Below are 14617 nucleotides of genomic sequence, written 5' to 3' on the forward strand. Positions count from 1 at the left end.
TGGTTAGATGTGTTCTCATTTCAGAGTTGTCTTGCTAATATGTGGATTCAGTTGTGCTGGCTGATTAGCAGAGGTTTTTGTAGCCTATGGGAAAGTGCAAAATTAATTTAGCTTGGAACAGCTAACCAGCTCTGTCCCTTGAGGGTGATGATGTAATCATCCCCAAGTGCTGTGCTGGCTGAAATCCAAGTTTAAGTACTAAAGCATTGTTGTGTTGGAGTTTTCTGATTGGTTGCTAGCTTTGGACTGCTGCCAGTACAATGAAGAAGTGAAGTAGGAAATGAAACAATAACAAAGAGAGGCAGCCTTTTAAAAGGATTTAAGGTGGAACATTTTAAGGAGTCCTGGATTATCAAGGCATTCATAGCGTTAAAAGTTTTATAAAAGCATTATAAGTACTGTAGATATTTAAATTTAAATTCAGATTAGGTTTATTCAGTTTCGATAAATTTTAATTTAGTAACCGTTAATTAAGCATTAGTGCTGAATCTCTATATAAAGCTGACAGTGATTTTGTCCATTTGATATTAAGGAACTGTGAACACAAATAAAAAAACAGGAGCTCAGATTTCCATATTATATAATCTGATATGAATGCGTGATTATTTTTAGATTGATTCAAAATACCATGTGATAGTAACGCAGTAACAGGAGCCTATGTTAATAATATCCGGCTTAGCTGCACCTAAGGATACTTACCCTTTTTGAGTAGAACGGGTTAATTTAATACTTCAGTACTTAAGGGGACTATTTTGTTCATAGTAGTACAGTAGGTGCTAGTCTTGAAGGTTTTAATTTCTGATGTTGGACTTTTTTTTTGTCCTGACATAAGGCATTAGGATATAACTTAGGGCCCAAGGCTTGAAAACTTCATTCACTCACCCATAAAGAGAGAGATGCTTTTCTTGGCAGATGTGAAGGGGTCTTAGCCATCAATTTTTGCACAATTTAACCTTTAACTTACATCCCCCCCCTTTGCCCTTATGTTTCTGAAGGTAACTTTCAAAGTGAATCAAACGTTAAAATAAGTAATTTTTTATTCCTGAGTCTACACACAACTCTGTTGCCTACTGTAGCTCAAAGCTTTACCAAGCAGCAACGTAAAATTAACACCAATTTGGTTAGGTTCACTGTTTTTTTTTTCAGACGGGTATGAGCAGCATGAAACTGTCAAGAACTATTGCAGTTTCATGCTGCTGCTGTGGATACCTATAAACAGCAACAGAGGTGCATGCTAATGAAGAAGGAACCAATAAAAGATTGAGAGTACACTAGTAGAAATGTCAGCACCTTCCTCCCTGCCAGCCACTTCTGTAGCTGAGGGGACTAGACATCTCACTAAGGCTTAATGCAGTGTATTAGAAATCCAAGGCAGAAACTTTTTTAAAATGGGGAGGAGGGAGTCGGGTTTCTCTGGTTAATGGGTTACTGAGTCTGATAATTAGTCGATAACGTTTGGTAGGTTGGGTTAAAAAGTCAGAAAGACATGATTCCCTGTGCTCAAATAGTATACTGAGTTGCTGTTTGTGTTTATTTGTAATAGGTTTAATAGTTGCTTCTGTTTCATCATAGCTAGTGCTCTTTGTATAATTAAATTCTCCTTTTCTCCCCTCTTTCTCTTACACTTCGCTATTTTGTGAATTTTGGTTGTGTGGGACAAAAGACATCTGCTGCCATCTACCTTCTCTGTTCTTGCTTTTTTCACCCTTCCCCCATACACACTAGCTGTGCTTACCTCTAGCTGGTAGGGCAGAGTCTCCTTTGAGAATATTGTCAATGCTATACCATGGACCAGCTGTCGAGGTTGCAAAGAGGAGACCATAAGAAAGCTGCAGCTGACACCCTCTGCTTATACCACCTCCCGCTCTTTGTTCCAGGTTTTCTCATTTCCCCAGAGAAATATCCCTTCTTTGCTTGGAACTATGTCTGCCTGTACTTACCTAACAATCCACTTCTGGAGATGAAGCAAGTTAAGCAAAAAAATACACTTTGAAAAATTTTAGTATGTGTGTCCTGAACAATGAGACGGTCAGGCTGGACTCATGGCCATTAAACACAATCATTTTTTCTAGTGCATATGACTTTTAACTGAAAGCATTGTTCTTCATTATCTCCTGCTGATATGGATACTGTGTCAAAATGCAAGAAACTGGGCTAGTTTTCCCTACCTTTCTTTGATGTGTATTTTATCACACTTAGGGAAAACTCATTTGCTGCATTCTGGTTTTTAGATCATTTCAAAAACACATAGCTAATTGAGTAATACACTGAGGTTGTTTTGATTGCAGAGTTACCTAGCCACATTTTTTCTCTCCTTCTGTACAGAGAGATATCTCGACAGAGTATAGCATCGTGTACAAGTGTAAGCACCCAAACTACTTCTGATGATCAGGTTGTCAAATTCTGGGATGAACTCAGTTTAGTTGGCTTACCAGATGACATTGATGTCCAAGCCTTATTTGAGCCAACAGGTAGGTATACACTCAGCTGTTAATAGTGTGTGGTACATATTCATAATGTTGTAACTGGCATTCTAACTAAACTTTTGTTTAAATAATTCTTTAGTTCAGTATAATGATTGCCTCTCTGGAGGAAGTGAGGAGCAAAGGAGAAAGAAATAGAGATAATACTTCATAGTTTAAATTGTCGTTTTATATAACTCCTAAGTGCCCAGTCCTACAAAGCCGCCTCCTCACATGGCTTCGTTGGGGCTACCTGAACAAATAACAATTAGTCATGTGAGGAAGGGCTTTCAGGATCAGGTCCGAAGATTGTAATATACATTTTAAATTTAAATGTTTAATTCAGGTGTCTGTCAGAAAAATCAAGTAGCTTTGGGCTATTTTCTCAGAGCATCTCAGTTCAAATGTTGCCCTAACAGTAATTTACACCATATGCTTATCCCCCAAAAGAAGAAACTGTAAGAACTCAGAACTTGTTCTGTAAATAGTATCTCTGTATTGACCTTAGTAGTAGTGTCATTTTTTCAGAATTCTCTGAAAATTGGTTCAAAATTTGATTGCAAAGAAACCTCTTTTAAATGAAAATTGGAGTCGGGGGTCATGATGTTGGATACATTTTAATTCTTTCAAGTCATCACTATACTATTGGAAAATGCTTACAATTACTTATTTCCAATTACTTTCAGCCCTTTTTCATGATACTGAAAAACAGTTGCAATATATAGTATATATGCACAATATCAAATTTCAAGATGTACATACAGTACCTTGAGTCTTAGATATACCTTCAGCTGAGATGAAAAATATTAGCAGCTGAACTGAAAGCCATTTTAACATGAACTTTGAGTCCTAGAAGCTCTATTTTTGTAGTCTAGGTTTCCTAATATCAGTACAGTACAGTACAGCAGGCTCTTATTTGTGACTCTCTCTATATAATGACAGTCCACTATTGTAATCTCAATGTTTTTACAAAGTAATTTATGTATTAATCCTGTGCATGCCATATTGTGACCTTTTAAAAATTATTTGTTTATGGTAGAACTCACAATGTGCTGGGTGCTTTCCTAACAGACAAAAGGCCCTGTCCCAAGGAGTTCACAAGCTAAGGATAGATATACAGATAAATAGTTAACTTTAGTTTGCCCCTCACTTATTTAACTTTGAGTGTATATGTACACACAGACATGTCACAGGTGTGTTTTTGTATTTTGGGGGTACAAAAGCTAGAAGCTGAAAGTTCTAAAAATGTGTGTGAAAACATCTGTTCTTTTTGTATATAAGAAAAACTGCAGTATGTAGAGAACTTGTTGATTCCCCTATCTCTCCTCCTCCTCCTCCTGTTGTTTTAGTAAAAGACTATTGTCCTGATTCTGCAAGCACTTACCAATGAAGTTAAACTTTGCATTCTGTTGAAAGGATTGCAGAATCAGAGCCGATTTTTTCTTTTTTAAGGTTTTTCTTTTAACGCTAACTCAGCCAATACGTGGCAAAGTTGTAAAATTGTGCAATTCTTTCTCAACGATAATGCATCAGGTCATTGCTGGGCTCATCACCGCTGTGCAGAGTGGTCATTGGGAGTATGCCAGACTGAAGAGCAGCTATCAGCGAACGTGGACAAAGCTGTCGTCTCAGGGAGCACAGAAGTGAGTAGAAAGAAAAGAACACTCTCCCAAGCCTGTATAATAATAAAAAAAAAATCTTCAAATAAGAGTACAAAATGTCACTTACTGAAAATATCAACTCCCAGAGCTTTGTTCTGCCTCCTGCATTCACATTCACAGTAGTGCTTTGCTCTGCAAGTAGTCAGATTGTAATCTATAGTTGATTTCAATGGGAAAACTGGTGGAGTATCAAGTACTACTCAACTTGAATTTGCATAGCAGAATCAGTCCCGTGATTATTAGAAGCTGGCAAGGGCGTGGCAGGCAAAAAATAGATGTGTTCAAATTAGCAAATGCCTTCTTCATTAAAACTAACATTTATCCTAGCCTCACAAGTTTATGTAATCAGAGTGTAGTTAATATGGTGTTGGTATACCCAAATACACTTTTTCTTAAAAAAAAAAAAAACAACCCCACCCCACCCCCCCAAAAAAAGTGTAGTAATAGCAAAAGTAATGTGAGTGCAAGGAAATACTGCTATTTTAAGTATTAGGAAAAATGTGTTTGTTTGTTTGTTTGTTCTCATTTAAAGAAGAAATTATATGAAAATAACCACAGTTGCCTTTAAAAAAGGCAGACTCCTTGTAATGACACTTCCTTGGCTTGGTGACAGAAAGAAGGTGCTGCCTACTTGACTGAAAATAGACATTTCAAACTATATTTCCAAATGCCAAAGAGATCCAGTCCGCATTGTCTCTGCCACATGCAGTCATCTTTTTTTGTAGTATTGATTCATTTCCAGTAAATTATTTTAATCATTTGCTATTTATTACTCTAACTAAACGAGACCTAGTTTGTCATTACATAAATCAGCTTAATAGTGCAAGCTAATTGGCAAAATTACTGCTATTTCAAAGACTAACATTGATATCTAGAATTTATTTATCTTTATTTTTAAATAATATGTTGAAAAGTTTTCATTTCTTATATTAAAATAATTACATTTTCCATAAACTATCAGTTAAGTGCTTCCTAGTGGGCGTGAGTGACAAAGGCTCTCTGTTTAGCAGTTTTTCTCACCCTTGAATGTGCAAGTCAACTTTTAAGGGTCTAATATTTACCTTTTTCTGAGACTAATTTCATTGTTTTCAGTAGGATTACTCGGAGTAAAACTGCTCAAAGTGAGTAAAGGTGGCAGAACTGGGCCCTAAATTAGCTAGAGACATTAAAACATTTAAATGTATTGATAACAGAAATGTTATGCCAATAGTATTGCCAGTTTGCCATTTTTTGTAGTCAGAACACTGAAAAACAATTAGATTTTTCGTTTTGAATATTTCCTTTTTAAAAAAATAAGACACAAAATTGCTGTAAAATTGGCTTCAAGTTACTGTTGGCCATGAAAGGTTTCAGTAAACTAACCGTGTTTTAAAGGAGATTTCCATTTAGAATGGAAATATCATCTTGACTATTGTAATATTCAACAATGTTTTATGTATAAGTTTGTCACAGGCGAGTGGGCCTTGAATGAAATGTACAAAAGAAAACTTTTAAATATTCTGCACTGTATATTGAATGGAGATTCATATAAATTAAAGGAAAAAGAAATTACGAGCTTTGGGAGACAAACTGGAATATCACCATATTATACGTGGCCACGTACACTGGCATGCATACATCATATTAAAAAAGACCATATGGTTTTTGTGTGTATGTGTATGCATATAAAATTTCATGTTGTTTTATTATTTTCATTTCAGTAGCACCTAGGACTCCATTGTGTTAGGTGCTGTACAAATACAGAACAAAAATATAGTCCCTGCCACAAAGAGCTTAGAATCTAAGTATAAGACAAGAGACAACAGATGGCTATAGATATACTGGGGAGTACAGAAAAGCAACGAGACTATTGGTTAGCATGATAGGCAGGGATCTTGACACACCTACAGTCTAGCCATTTATCAAGTTGTGTGCATCACAGAAAAGGAGAGTTTTGAAGGAGGATGAGGTAGCTTTGCAGATGTTTACAGGGAGTTCCTCCCAAGTGTGAGGTGCTTGTTGGAAAATTTGTTGGTGCTGTTAGAAAATTTAACTATTAGGCGATGGAGACTGGCATCATGGGCTGATCAGGAGTGGGAGTCTACATTTCAATGGTGAATAAAAAATGATAAATAGGGTGGGTTAGGTGGAGAAAAACCTTGAAAGTGAAGACAGATAGCTTATGTTTGTTGCAGTAGAGAAGGGGGAGCCAATGGAGGGAGGCAAAGAGAGAGGTGACATAGTCAAAGTGACAGCTAGGAAGATGATCTTTGCAGCAGCATTCTGGATGAATATGAGTGGGACAAGACTACACTTGTCAAGCTAGAGAAAAGGATGTTGTCATAGTCAAGCAGTGAGATGAGAGTCTGGATGACAGTTTTAGCTGGGTGCATGGATAAGAAAAGCTTTATCTTAAAGATGTTATGCAGAAAGCATTAGACATAGCCTGCAGCTAGAGAGAGGTCCGAGTTGAAGATGACCCCCAGGTTATGGGACCAAGTGAAGGCAGGATGTTGGTGGTGTTCACAGTGATAAAGAAAGGGGATAGCAGGGAGGGCCACAAGGAAAGATTAAAAGCTCTGTTTTAGCTTCAGCTGATGGCTAGACATTCATGAGGAGATATCAGAGAGCCAGGTTGAGGTTTTAGTTTGGACAAAAGGAGAGAGGAGTAGAGAGGTAGATGTGAAATCGTCAGCATAGAGATGGTAGTAGTTTAGAGTGGGTTAGCTAGAAAGATGTCAGAACTGAAGGAGGAGAGAATATATCTGTGGAGAAGGTCAGTCTGGTCATGGGATTTCTGACAGATGCTCTGCGGTCCAAGAGCAGAAGCAGATGTTTAGAGTGAGCCAGATTTGGGGATTGGCAGAGCAGACCTAGCAATGGTGGAGAGAAGCAAAAGAGATAAAGGTGGAAGAGAGTGAAACATGGAGAGAATGAACAACTATATCATGGAAGGCAGGGAGGAGACGGCAAAGAGCAGAGAAGAAGTGATCAGTGCTGATGGACTGGAAGTCACGGAAAAGTCAAGTGACAGGGCATGAAGAAGAGCATGTGATAGTTGGAGAGGGAGACTCAGCAACAGAGAGTTCAGAGAGATCAGTGCTTGGTGCAGATCAAGTCAAATGAATAGTCCTTTTGGTGAGTGGTAGCACTGAACCAGGGCTGCAGGTTGAATGAAGTGCTGAGGGCGAGGAAACATGCAGCTAAGGTTCAAATGGATCATCAGCATAGAAGTTGAAGTCACCGAGGAGAAGTGTGGGAGATTGTAAGGAGAGGAGTGGAAATCAGAGAGGAAGGCCGATGGTGAAGAGTTGTGTGGATGGTAGGTGACCGCAGCATGGAGAGGAAGAGAAGAATCAGATGCAGTGCTGTTCTAAAGAGAAGGAGTGGAAAAGGTTAGGTAGAAGGGGTTGGAAGTGGCAGAAATAGGAAAGGTGAAGCCCAACACCCTCACTGTGGTCAAATCTAGATCAGGTAGCATGGGAGGAGAGGCCTCTATAAGATGCAGGGGCAGAAGCAGTGTTAGATGAAGGGATCTAGGTCTCTGTGAGAGCCACGAGCTGGAGAGACCAAGATATAAAGAGGTCATGGATGCCTGTGATCTTTTTAGAGATAGCAAGAGAAGAGGAGAGGGAGGATGGACATGAGGTTAGGCATGGTGACACCAGTTAAAGGGGTGGAGATGGTGTCAGGGACAGATATGGAAATGCGGGAGGACATTGGGGCAAATGTCACCAGAGGTGAGGAGGAGGGTATAGATGTGGGCTCTGGATTTGTGCTGGTGGGAGGGAGGGGGAAAATCAGGATGGACAGAAAAAGAAGAGCATCTAGAACTGGTGGGAAACTATAGTGGGTGAGGTAACAAGGATGGGGAAATGGAGCCATTGTGGGAAAAGGAGAGGGAGGTGGATAAAGGCTATGATGTAGAAGAGGGCACTCGTGAGAGCCATGGGGGCATGATAGATGAACAAGATTACCAAAAAAAAAAACCCCAAACAAACAAATAGCAGAGTTTGAAAAATGCTGTGAAGGTATTCTTGCAAGTTCTTCTACTAAGCAGCTACAGGGCATTGCCTCACCATGTGAAGAAGGGGAAAGAAGGTGTCAGACTCAAGCACTTGAGAGTATGTCTACACCACAATTAGGCATCAGTGGCTGGCCAGTACTGGCTGACTCGGGCTCAGGCTGTGGGGCTGTTTAATTGCTTTGTAGACGTCCATGCTCTGGGACTCTGCAAGGTGGGTGGGTCTCAGAGCTTGGGCTGCAGCCCGAGCCTGAGTGTCTACACTGCATTTATTAAACAGCCTGGAATGGGCAAGCCACAGGTGTCTAATTGTGGTGTTGACCTATGCTGAGATAATCTGGGTGTAGGAGAGGACAGGTGCAGGAGTGTCTTCCAAGTGCTTGCAGGGTGTCCTGTTTAGCAATTAGAGTGTGTTGTGTGGCTATGATAGCCACATGATAAATTGTATTTATCATGCATCTTTTAGGAATTCAGCTGTATTCTGTCCATCAGGTCATTTCCACTAAGACTATTTCTAACACTGAACTCGAACAGCATTCAGACAGCTGCCATTAGGGGGAAAAAACAGAAATAAACAAAAAACCAAAACAAACTCAGCCATAAAAATGTTTCATATGACAAATATAAAAATTCCATCCCAAAATTAAAAGGGTGAAAGGGCCAGGATGGGGAAATATTCAATTTTAGACCAATGATTGGTTTAAGTTCTTGTATTTGATGAATTATTAGGGATAGATTTTAGTGCATTATACCATCTGAAAACCAGGAATCACTTCCGCGTCCATTGACCCAATACCCAGCTCTAGGAGACTGTTGGACCTTAAATTTGTGTGGCTTCATGTGTAGAAAAACGTATTTTAGAAGTTTCTGACATGTATTCGTAATAACTTTTTTTCTCCCTCAGAGGCCTGTACCGTTGGGAGTCAGGGTACTTAAGCAGCATACCTTCCCAGAGGGAAGATAGGGAAAGGAGCCCCAGTAAATACAGTGGTGTCCATCATGTGGCCCTAAGCCTCTTGAGGCTCTAAACTGAGGCCCTGCATTAAGATTTGTGTTTGGTTAAGAACTGAAAATGTTTTCCTCAGCTGTGCTCTGTGACTTTTAACCTGAAGCATTTGGTTTACACGGTCACTTCTGGGAGGAGGTAGGGAGCACTACTTCCCAAGCTGCCCCAAGAGCAGCTCTGCTATGGGTATTGAGCTGCTCCCTCATGGCTGCCTGCTGTTTTGCTGGGGGGACAGGAGATAGACAACAGAGCAGCCAGAACTACTGCTTCCCTGCCAGGTTGTGAGATTCCTGGGGAGAGCAGAATGAGAGCTCAGCTGGCTCTGCCTGAGTCTAAGAGATGGTTGAGCAAAGATGGGTTGCCTCCCTCACTTGGCCACCCAGCTTAGCCCCAAAGAGGTGAAAAAAAGAAGCAGAGAGAACCGCCAAGTGGTTTTGTTCACGGATTCTTTGCACCAGTCACAGGTTAGAGTAGCGTGGGGGCGAGTCTGAGTTGTACTAGCTGGTTATGATTGTCAGGGTATCATGTGTCAGTTGGTTATAGCAGGAGTACAGTGTGCTGCAGCCACTTCCTCTGCCCTCCTTCAGCACATCCCTGTACACTACTGACTTCAGGAAGGGAAAAGTAGGAGCTGGTTATGTCAGCTCTGTGCTCACACTAGGGAGACCTGTGGGTGGTTTTCACTGTCATTGTGCAAAGGGAAGAGCAAGGCAGAGACTTTGCCCTATAGTATTGATAGTAATATGTTTGGCCCTCAAGCTGAAAAGGTGTATACTACCTGCAATAATATATTATTATATAACAAACATACAATAATACAGGAATTCTCCAAAATACTTCTATATAAATGCAAAGTATTATCTAATATGTTTGGCAGCTGTTCATTTGATATATTTTTGTATTTACAACTGTTATATTGTGCTTTCTCTAGATTTTGCTTTTTTCTCGTGTTATGCTCCTGTAGTTTTTTATATTCTAATGCTGTAAACGTTCTGAATGCTGCTGGCAATACAGATGCAAGTATGTGGTTAGGTTTATTTAGATGATTTTCCATAAAACAATTTGTAGGTTGTTTCTTTAACGGGACATCAAATCTGCTCTTATTTTTTTCCTGGCAGTTCCCCTGGCATTACATGAGTTTATGATGTAGTCTACTGCAGTAACATCTTTGCCCAACTGGGAAGGTGTGTTTTCCATTCCTTATGTTACTTGTGCAGACTAGTTCTGACATGCAAAGAATGTTTTTTGTTAGCAAGATTTTTTTTCATTCTTTACTTTGCTGAGAACATCTTGTAGGTTTTCTTACCTTGAGGGTCTTTTTAATTTGAAATTTGTATTATTGTTTCTCAGTGCTTGAGCTGTCTGTTGTTTCTGATTGTCTTTTAACTGGATTTGACAGTGTTTCTTATTACTCTTGTTTACCAGTTGAGATGTCCATTTGGCTTCATTGAACTTGTGATTGCATTAATACAGGTTGTGTGAGCATATTTTTACTGACCTGTTTCAAAATGTTTGTGTAATTCATTTTCTATTTCCACCTGGCCCTTGCTTTCTGCTTGGTTAAAACTTTTAAGTGTAGTCCATACCTCTGTCTAGAGCTTTTTATGTCTGTGCATGTTTCACAAAGTGTTCTGTTTAGATTTTCTCTTCTCTGATCCACCCATTTGATTCACTGGTTTTGAAGGCATTAGAATTTATTTGTTCAGACATATGACAAATTCATTTCTTGTTTTTGTTTTTTTGCCGAGTTTTGTGCTAGTTACTTTGACTTTGTTACCCAGTCTCCATTCTGCCTCTGATTATTATTGATATATCCATGATGTCTGTGAAGTCTTGTTTTTTCATGGCTTAACGGACATAATGGATCAAGTTATTTTATTTCATAGCTGACAGATAAATGACTGAATAGATCATTAAATGTGTGGTAATGTATGTGTGTTGGTGCTTAATGTGTAGTGTAGCTGAGTCTTTTTACCCCTTTGCTCATCTTTCTCACCTGAGCAAAAGAAAGTTCTCAAGATCACTCTTCAAGTTAAAAAGTCTTAAGAAAAATGTGGTGATCCAAATGTACAAGCAAAATTGGATTCTATGCCAAAAGCCTGTTCAAAAGACATTTGAGGTGTAAGAGCTGGATTGTATATCTCTGGAGTTCACCCCATATTGAACTTAAAAGAATGATCTTGGTGCCCTGTGGACATAACGGTTTCTCTCTTCACTATAAATTTTAATATTCTCTCATGTAGCTATTTTCCCACAATTTTATTTCAGGACTTGAAGGAAAGCAGCACCAGTTATTTGATAGAATGCAAAATATGACTAAACCACTAATAATATTTCCTTAAAATGCTCTATACATTATATGAAAATTAAGTCTGAACTAATGAAGCAAAGAAGTAGCCACATTGTCAACTTGATACAAGACTGGAAGATCAGACTTTAGTCAGAGACACAGGGAATAGCAAGAAATTTTTAGGTAAGAAATGCAAGTACAGTATTACATGACTGTACGCACTAAACTAAACCAAACAAAACTATTTAAAAAGATACAGAGCTTTAAAAAAAGAGAGAGAGAAGTATCCTGCTTTTGCCTGTACCTCCGGCTCCAGTCTTTTGCATCCCTAACTGCAGCCCTGATCATGCTGCCTTGATACTTGGCACCTTGATACAGGGTGCATTTCCAATTTTAATTTTAATTAAATTGGGGGCCTCCAGCGATTACAGCTGCTGAGTTTTTAACAAAGATTATTTTTAAATGTTTTCAGGTATTTTTAAATACAGCTTTGTAATTTCCATGTTTAATTTACAGGTGTATGTTTTCCTGTGTTCTTCTAAGGCAGTAGTAAAAATTGCTGCTTGTTTGCATTAAATGGCTCAAATCAGGACATGTTACAGAGTAAAAAGATACAGGCTAATGTCACCACAGTCAGGAATTGCTGTCAAGTTTTTCCATTAAAAATGGCCAATTCTCCTCTGCTTTCTTTTGGAAAAGGGAAAGACTTCACTCCTGTGTATGACCACTCCCCCTCTTCTAGTTCTTTATATAATACTGTAGTTGTGTATGGAATTTCACAGGTAAATAAAAGGACACAATCTATCCAGAGGAGCTTGCATTCTAGATTAAAGTAACATGTCAAAAATTATAGTGGAATATGTTGGGCAAGGTCTTGAGAAGTATTGGGCAGACACACTAGGAGGCTAATACTGTTAATGGGACACACAGTATGCCCAAAAAGGCAAATAGTGTTTGTTAGTGGTTTTGTGAGTTGTATGTTAGTTATATTGAAATAAGGGCGTGTATTTTTTAACATCACTTTTTTGTTCTTGTTGATCTTAGAAGAACTTAATGGCATTTGAATTGCTGCCTTTGCAAACCACACACAATAAAGAAGTTGCTGTAGTGATAACTTTCCCAACCACCCTTCTCTTCTGATAGCACTTAGACAGCAGCCTACAAAGCTAGGGGAGCTCATCTGGAGCACAGAGGCTGAAGAAAAGTGGTACCGGAGGAAATCAAGAGGGCATGTGTTTTTATCTCCTGAAATTCAAGTAGGTAGGAAGTCCTATAAATGGGGTGTGTGAAAGAGTCCTCCCAATCCATTGTCTCCCCTTTTTCCACTGTCTCAAATTCAAAAATACTGTATCTTGTTGGTCTCAGAGGACATGTACAGCTCTGCCACTCCCTGTTTATCCAGTTTGTCGTTTACTGTGCTATCCTCTCTTCATCCTCTCCACCAGTGATGGCAGCCTTGTCTGCTCACCTGTCTATTGCTTTTACAACCGTCTTCATGCCTTCCTGAATTGATGTATAAAGCCACTACCTTTTCCTGCTTCATATCCCTGCTAAAGCCTCACTTCTTCTGTGATTCTTACCAGAAGGGATAGCTTATGAGGAAGTTTGGTACAGCTCAAATGTTTTTCATTTATTTTTTTAAAATAGTATATAAATGTCTATATTTGAATTTATCCTTCTCACCCTTGATGCTCTTGTTTTCTTGAACCTTGTCCATAGTTAATGTTTTTGTGTTGATTTAACTAAATCAATTAAAAAACTGGTTTAGTTAATTTGGTGCAACCCTTTAGTGTGGATACATTTATACCGGTGTTTATGCTACTATTGCTTATTATACTGATATAACTGCATCCAGACTAGAGGGTTGCACCACGTTAGCTAAATCATTTTTTCTACTGATTTTAGTTAAATCAGTCCAAAAACTGTATGTAGACAAAGCCTTAGATTAAGTACTCCTCAGGACAGGGACTGTGATTACCTATGTATCTATCTGCATCTATCTATGTATTTGTATCTACCACAATGGGACCCTGACCCTCATTGCGACATCTGGGAGCTACCATAATACCAACAACAAATAACAACCAGGTCAGATAATTGCATAGTGCTCACTTACAACTAATCAGCTGAGATGACCAAACTCCGAGTTTCTCAATGTTCTAAGGGTCCCTGTTCTTCTTGTTTCATAACTGGAAGGACTGTTGATTTTTAATTTTTAAAAAGGACACATCAGATGTTCCACCTATTGTAAGTTACACTTTTCCCAAGTAGGGTCATCCTTACTCATCAGTGTTCAGAGTGACTTAGTGTCTGGCCTAGCATCAGAAAATGCATTGGACTGGGACTCAGGAACTCCTAGTTCTTTTCTGAGTAGTGTCCCTATGGGTGCTTCTCTTCAGGATATGAGTGTTCCGTTTCAGGTGCGCATGCATCTCTGGGCCTATGATTGCAGATTTTTGGTAGCAATGTCTGTTCATCCTGCACATGTGCCATACGCATCCTTGTGCCCCACTTGGAGGATATATAGGGCTGGGCGGGAGAACAATTCTCAGTTCCTTCTCAGCTGCCTTCAGCCTAGGACAGCGCCTCTAGCATGCCTGCTTCCATTGAATTTAATAGGTTAGTTATCATTGCAAATAGTTACTTTTTACTTCGTTTTTCCCATTTGTGCAGTCTATTTATTTCTGGGGCATGCCAACATCCCCAGGCTTTAAGGATTGTCTTTTCTGCCAGGAATCTAACCCAGTTAGTGACAGATGTTCTTGGTGTCTGAAGTGTTTGGAGAACACCCTATTCTCTCATAGTGTAAGACCTGCTCCTCATTTAAAAGCAGATCTCATAAAAATCTCCTCATGAGGGAGCAAGCTTTAAAACTGGTTTCAGACCACGGCTCCAAGAACCCCTGTACATACTGCCCCATAGGCCTCTGGATCTCAGTCTCCCAGAGCTTCAAGGGGTAAGACTGTTGATACTCCATCTCTCTCTGGATCCAGGTCAGCAAGAGCTTCAAGGGGTAAGACTTTTGATACCCCGGTTATCTGAGGGTCTTGGTCACCAAGGGATATAAGGAAGAAGACAGCAGCTACCTAAGCCACCTCAAGGTCCCAGTCACTGAAAGCCTCTAGAGAGATGATCTGTGTCTATGGTACTGAGAGCTTTGCACCCCGAGTCGATGGGTATTGCTAAGAAAAATTG

At 39.4% G+C, this 14617-nt stretch overlaps 1 protein-coding gene across 2 annotated transcripts in view; it reads left to right on the forward strand.

The window, feature by feature from the left end:
• Positions 1-14617, forward strand: part of KMT2C (lysine methyltransferase 2C) — a 302649-nt gene that overhangs the window by 100308 nt on the left and 187724 nt on the right. For both annotated transcript variants that reach the window (XM_067542734.1, XM_067542735.1), the window contains 2 exons: positions 2326-2471; positions 3996-4105. In XM_067542734.1, the coding sequence (XP_067398835.1) occupies positions 2326-2471; positions 3996-4105 (256 nt within the window). The remainder of the gene's footprint in view (positions 1-2325; positions 2472-3995; positions 4106-14617) is intronic.

This window comes from Emydura macquarii, unplaced genomic scaffold, assembly GCF_026122565.2.
Source record: "Emydura macquarii macquarii isolate MOO-44397 ecotype Brisbane River unplaced genomic scaffold, CSIRO-AGI_Emac_v2 contig_719, whole genome shotgun sequence".
Taxonomy (NCBI): Eukaryota; Metazoa; Chordata; order Testudines; family Chelidae; genus Emydura; species Emydura macquarii.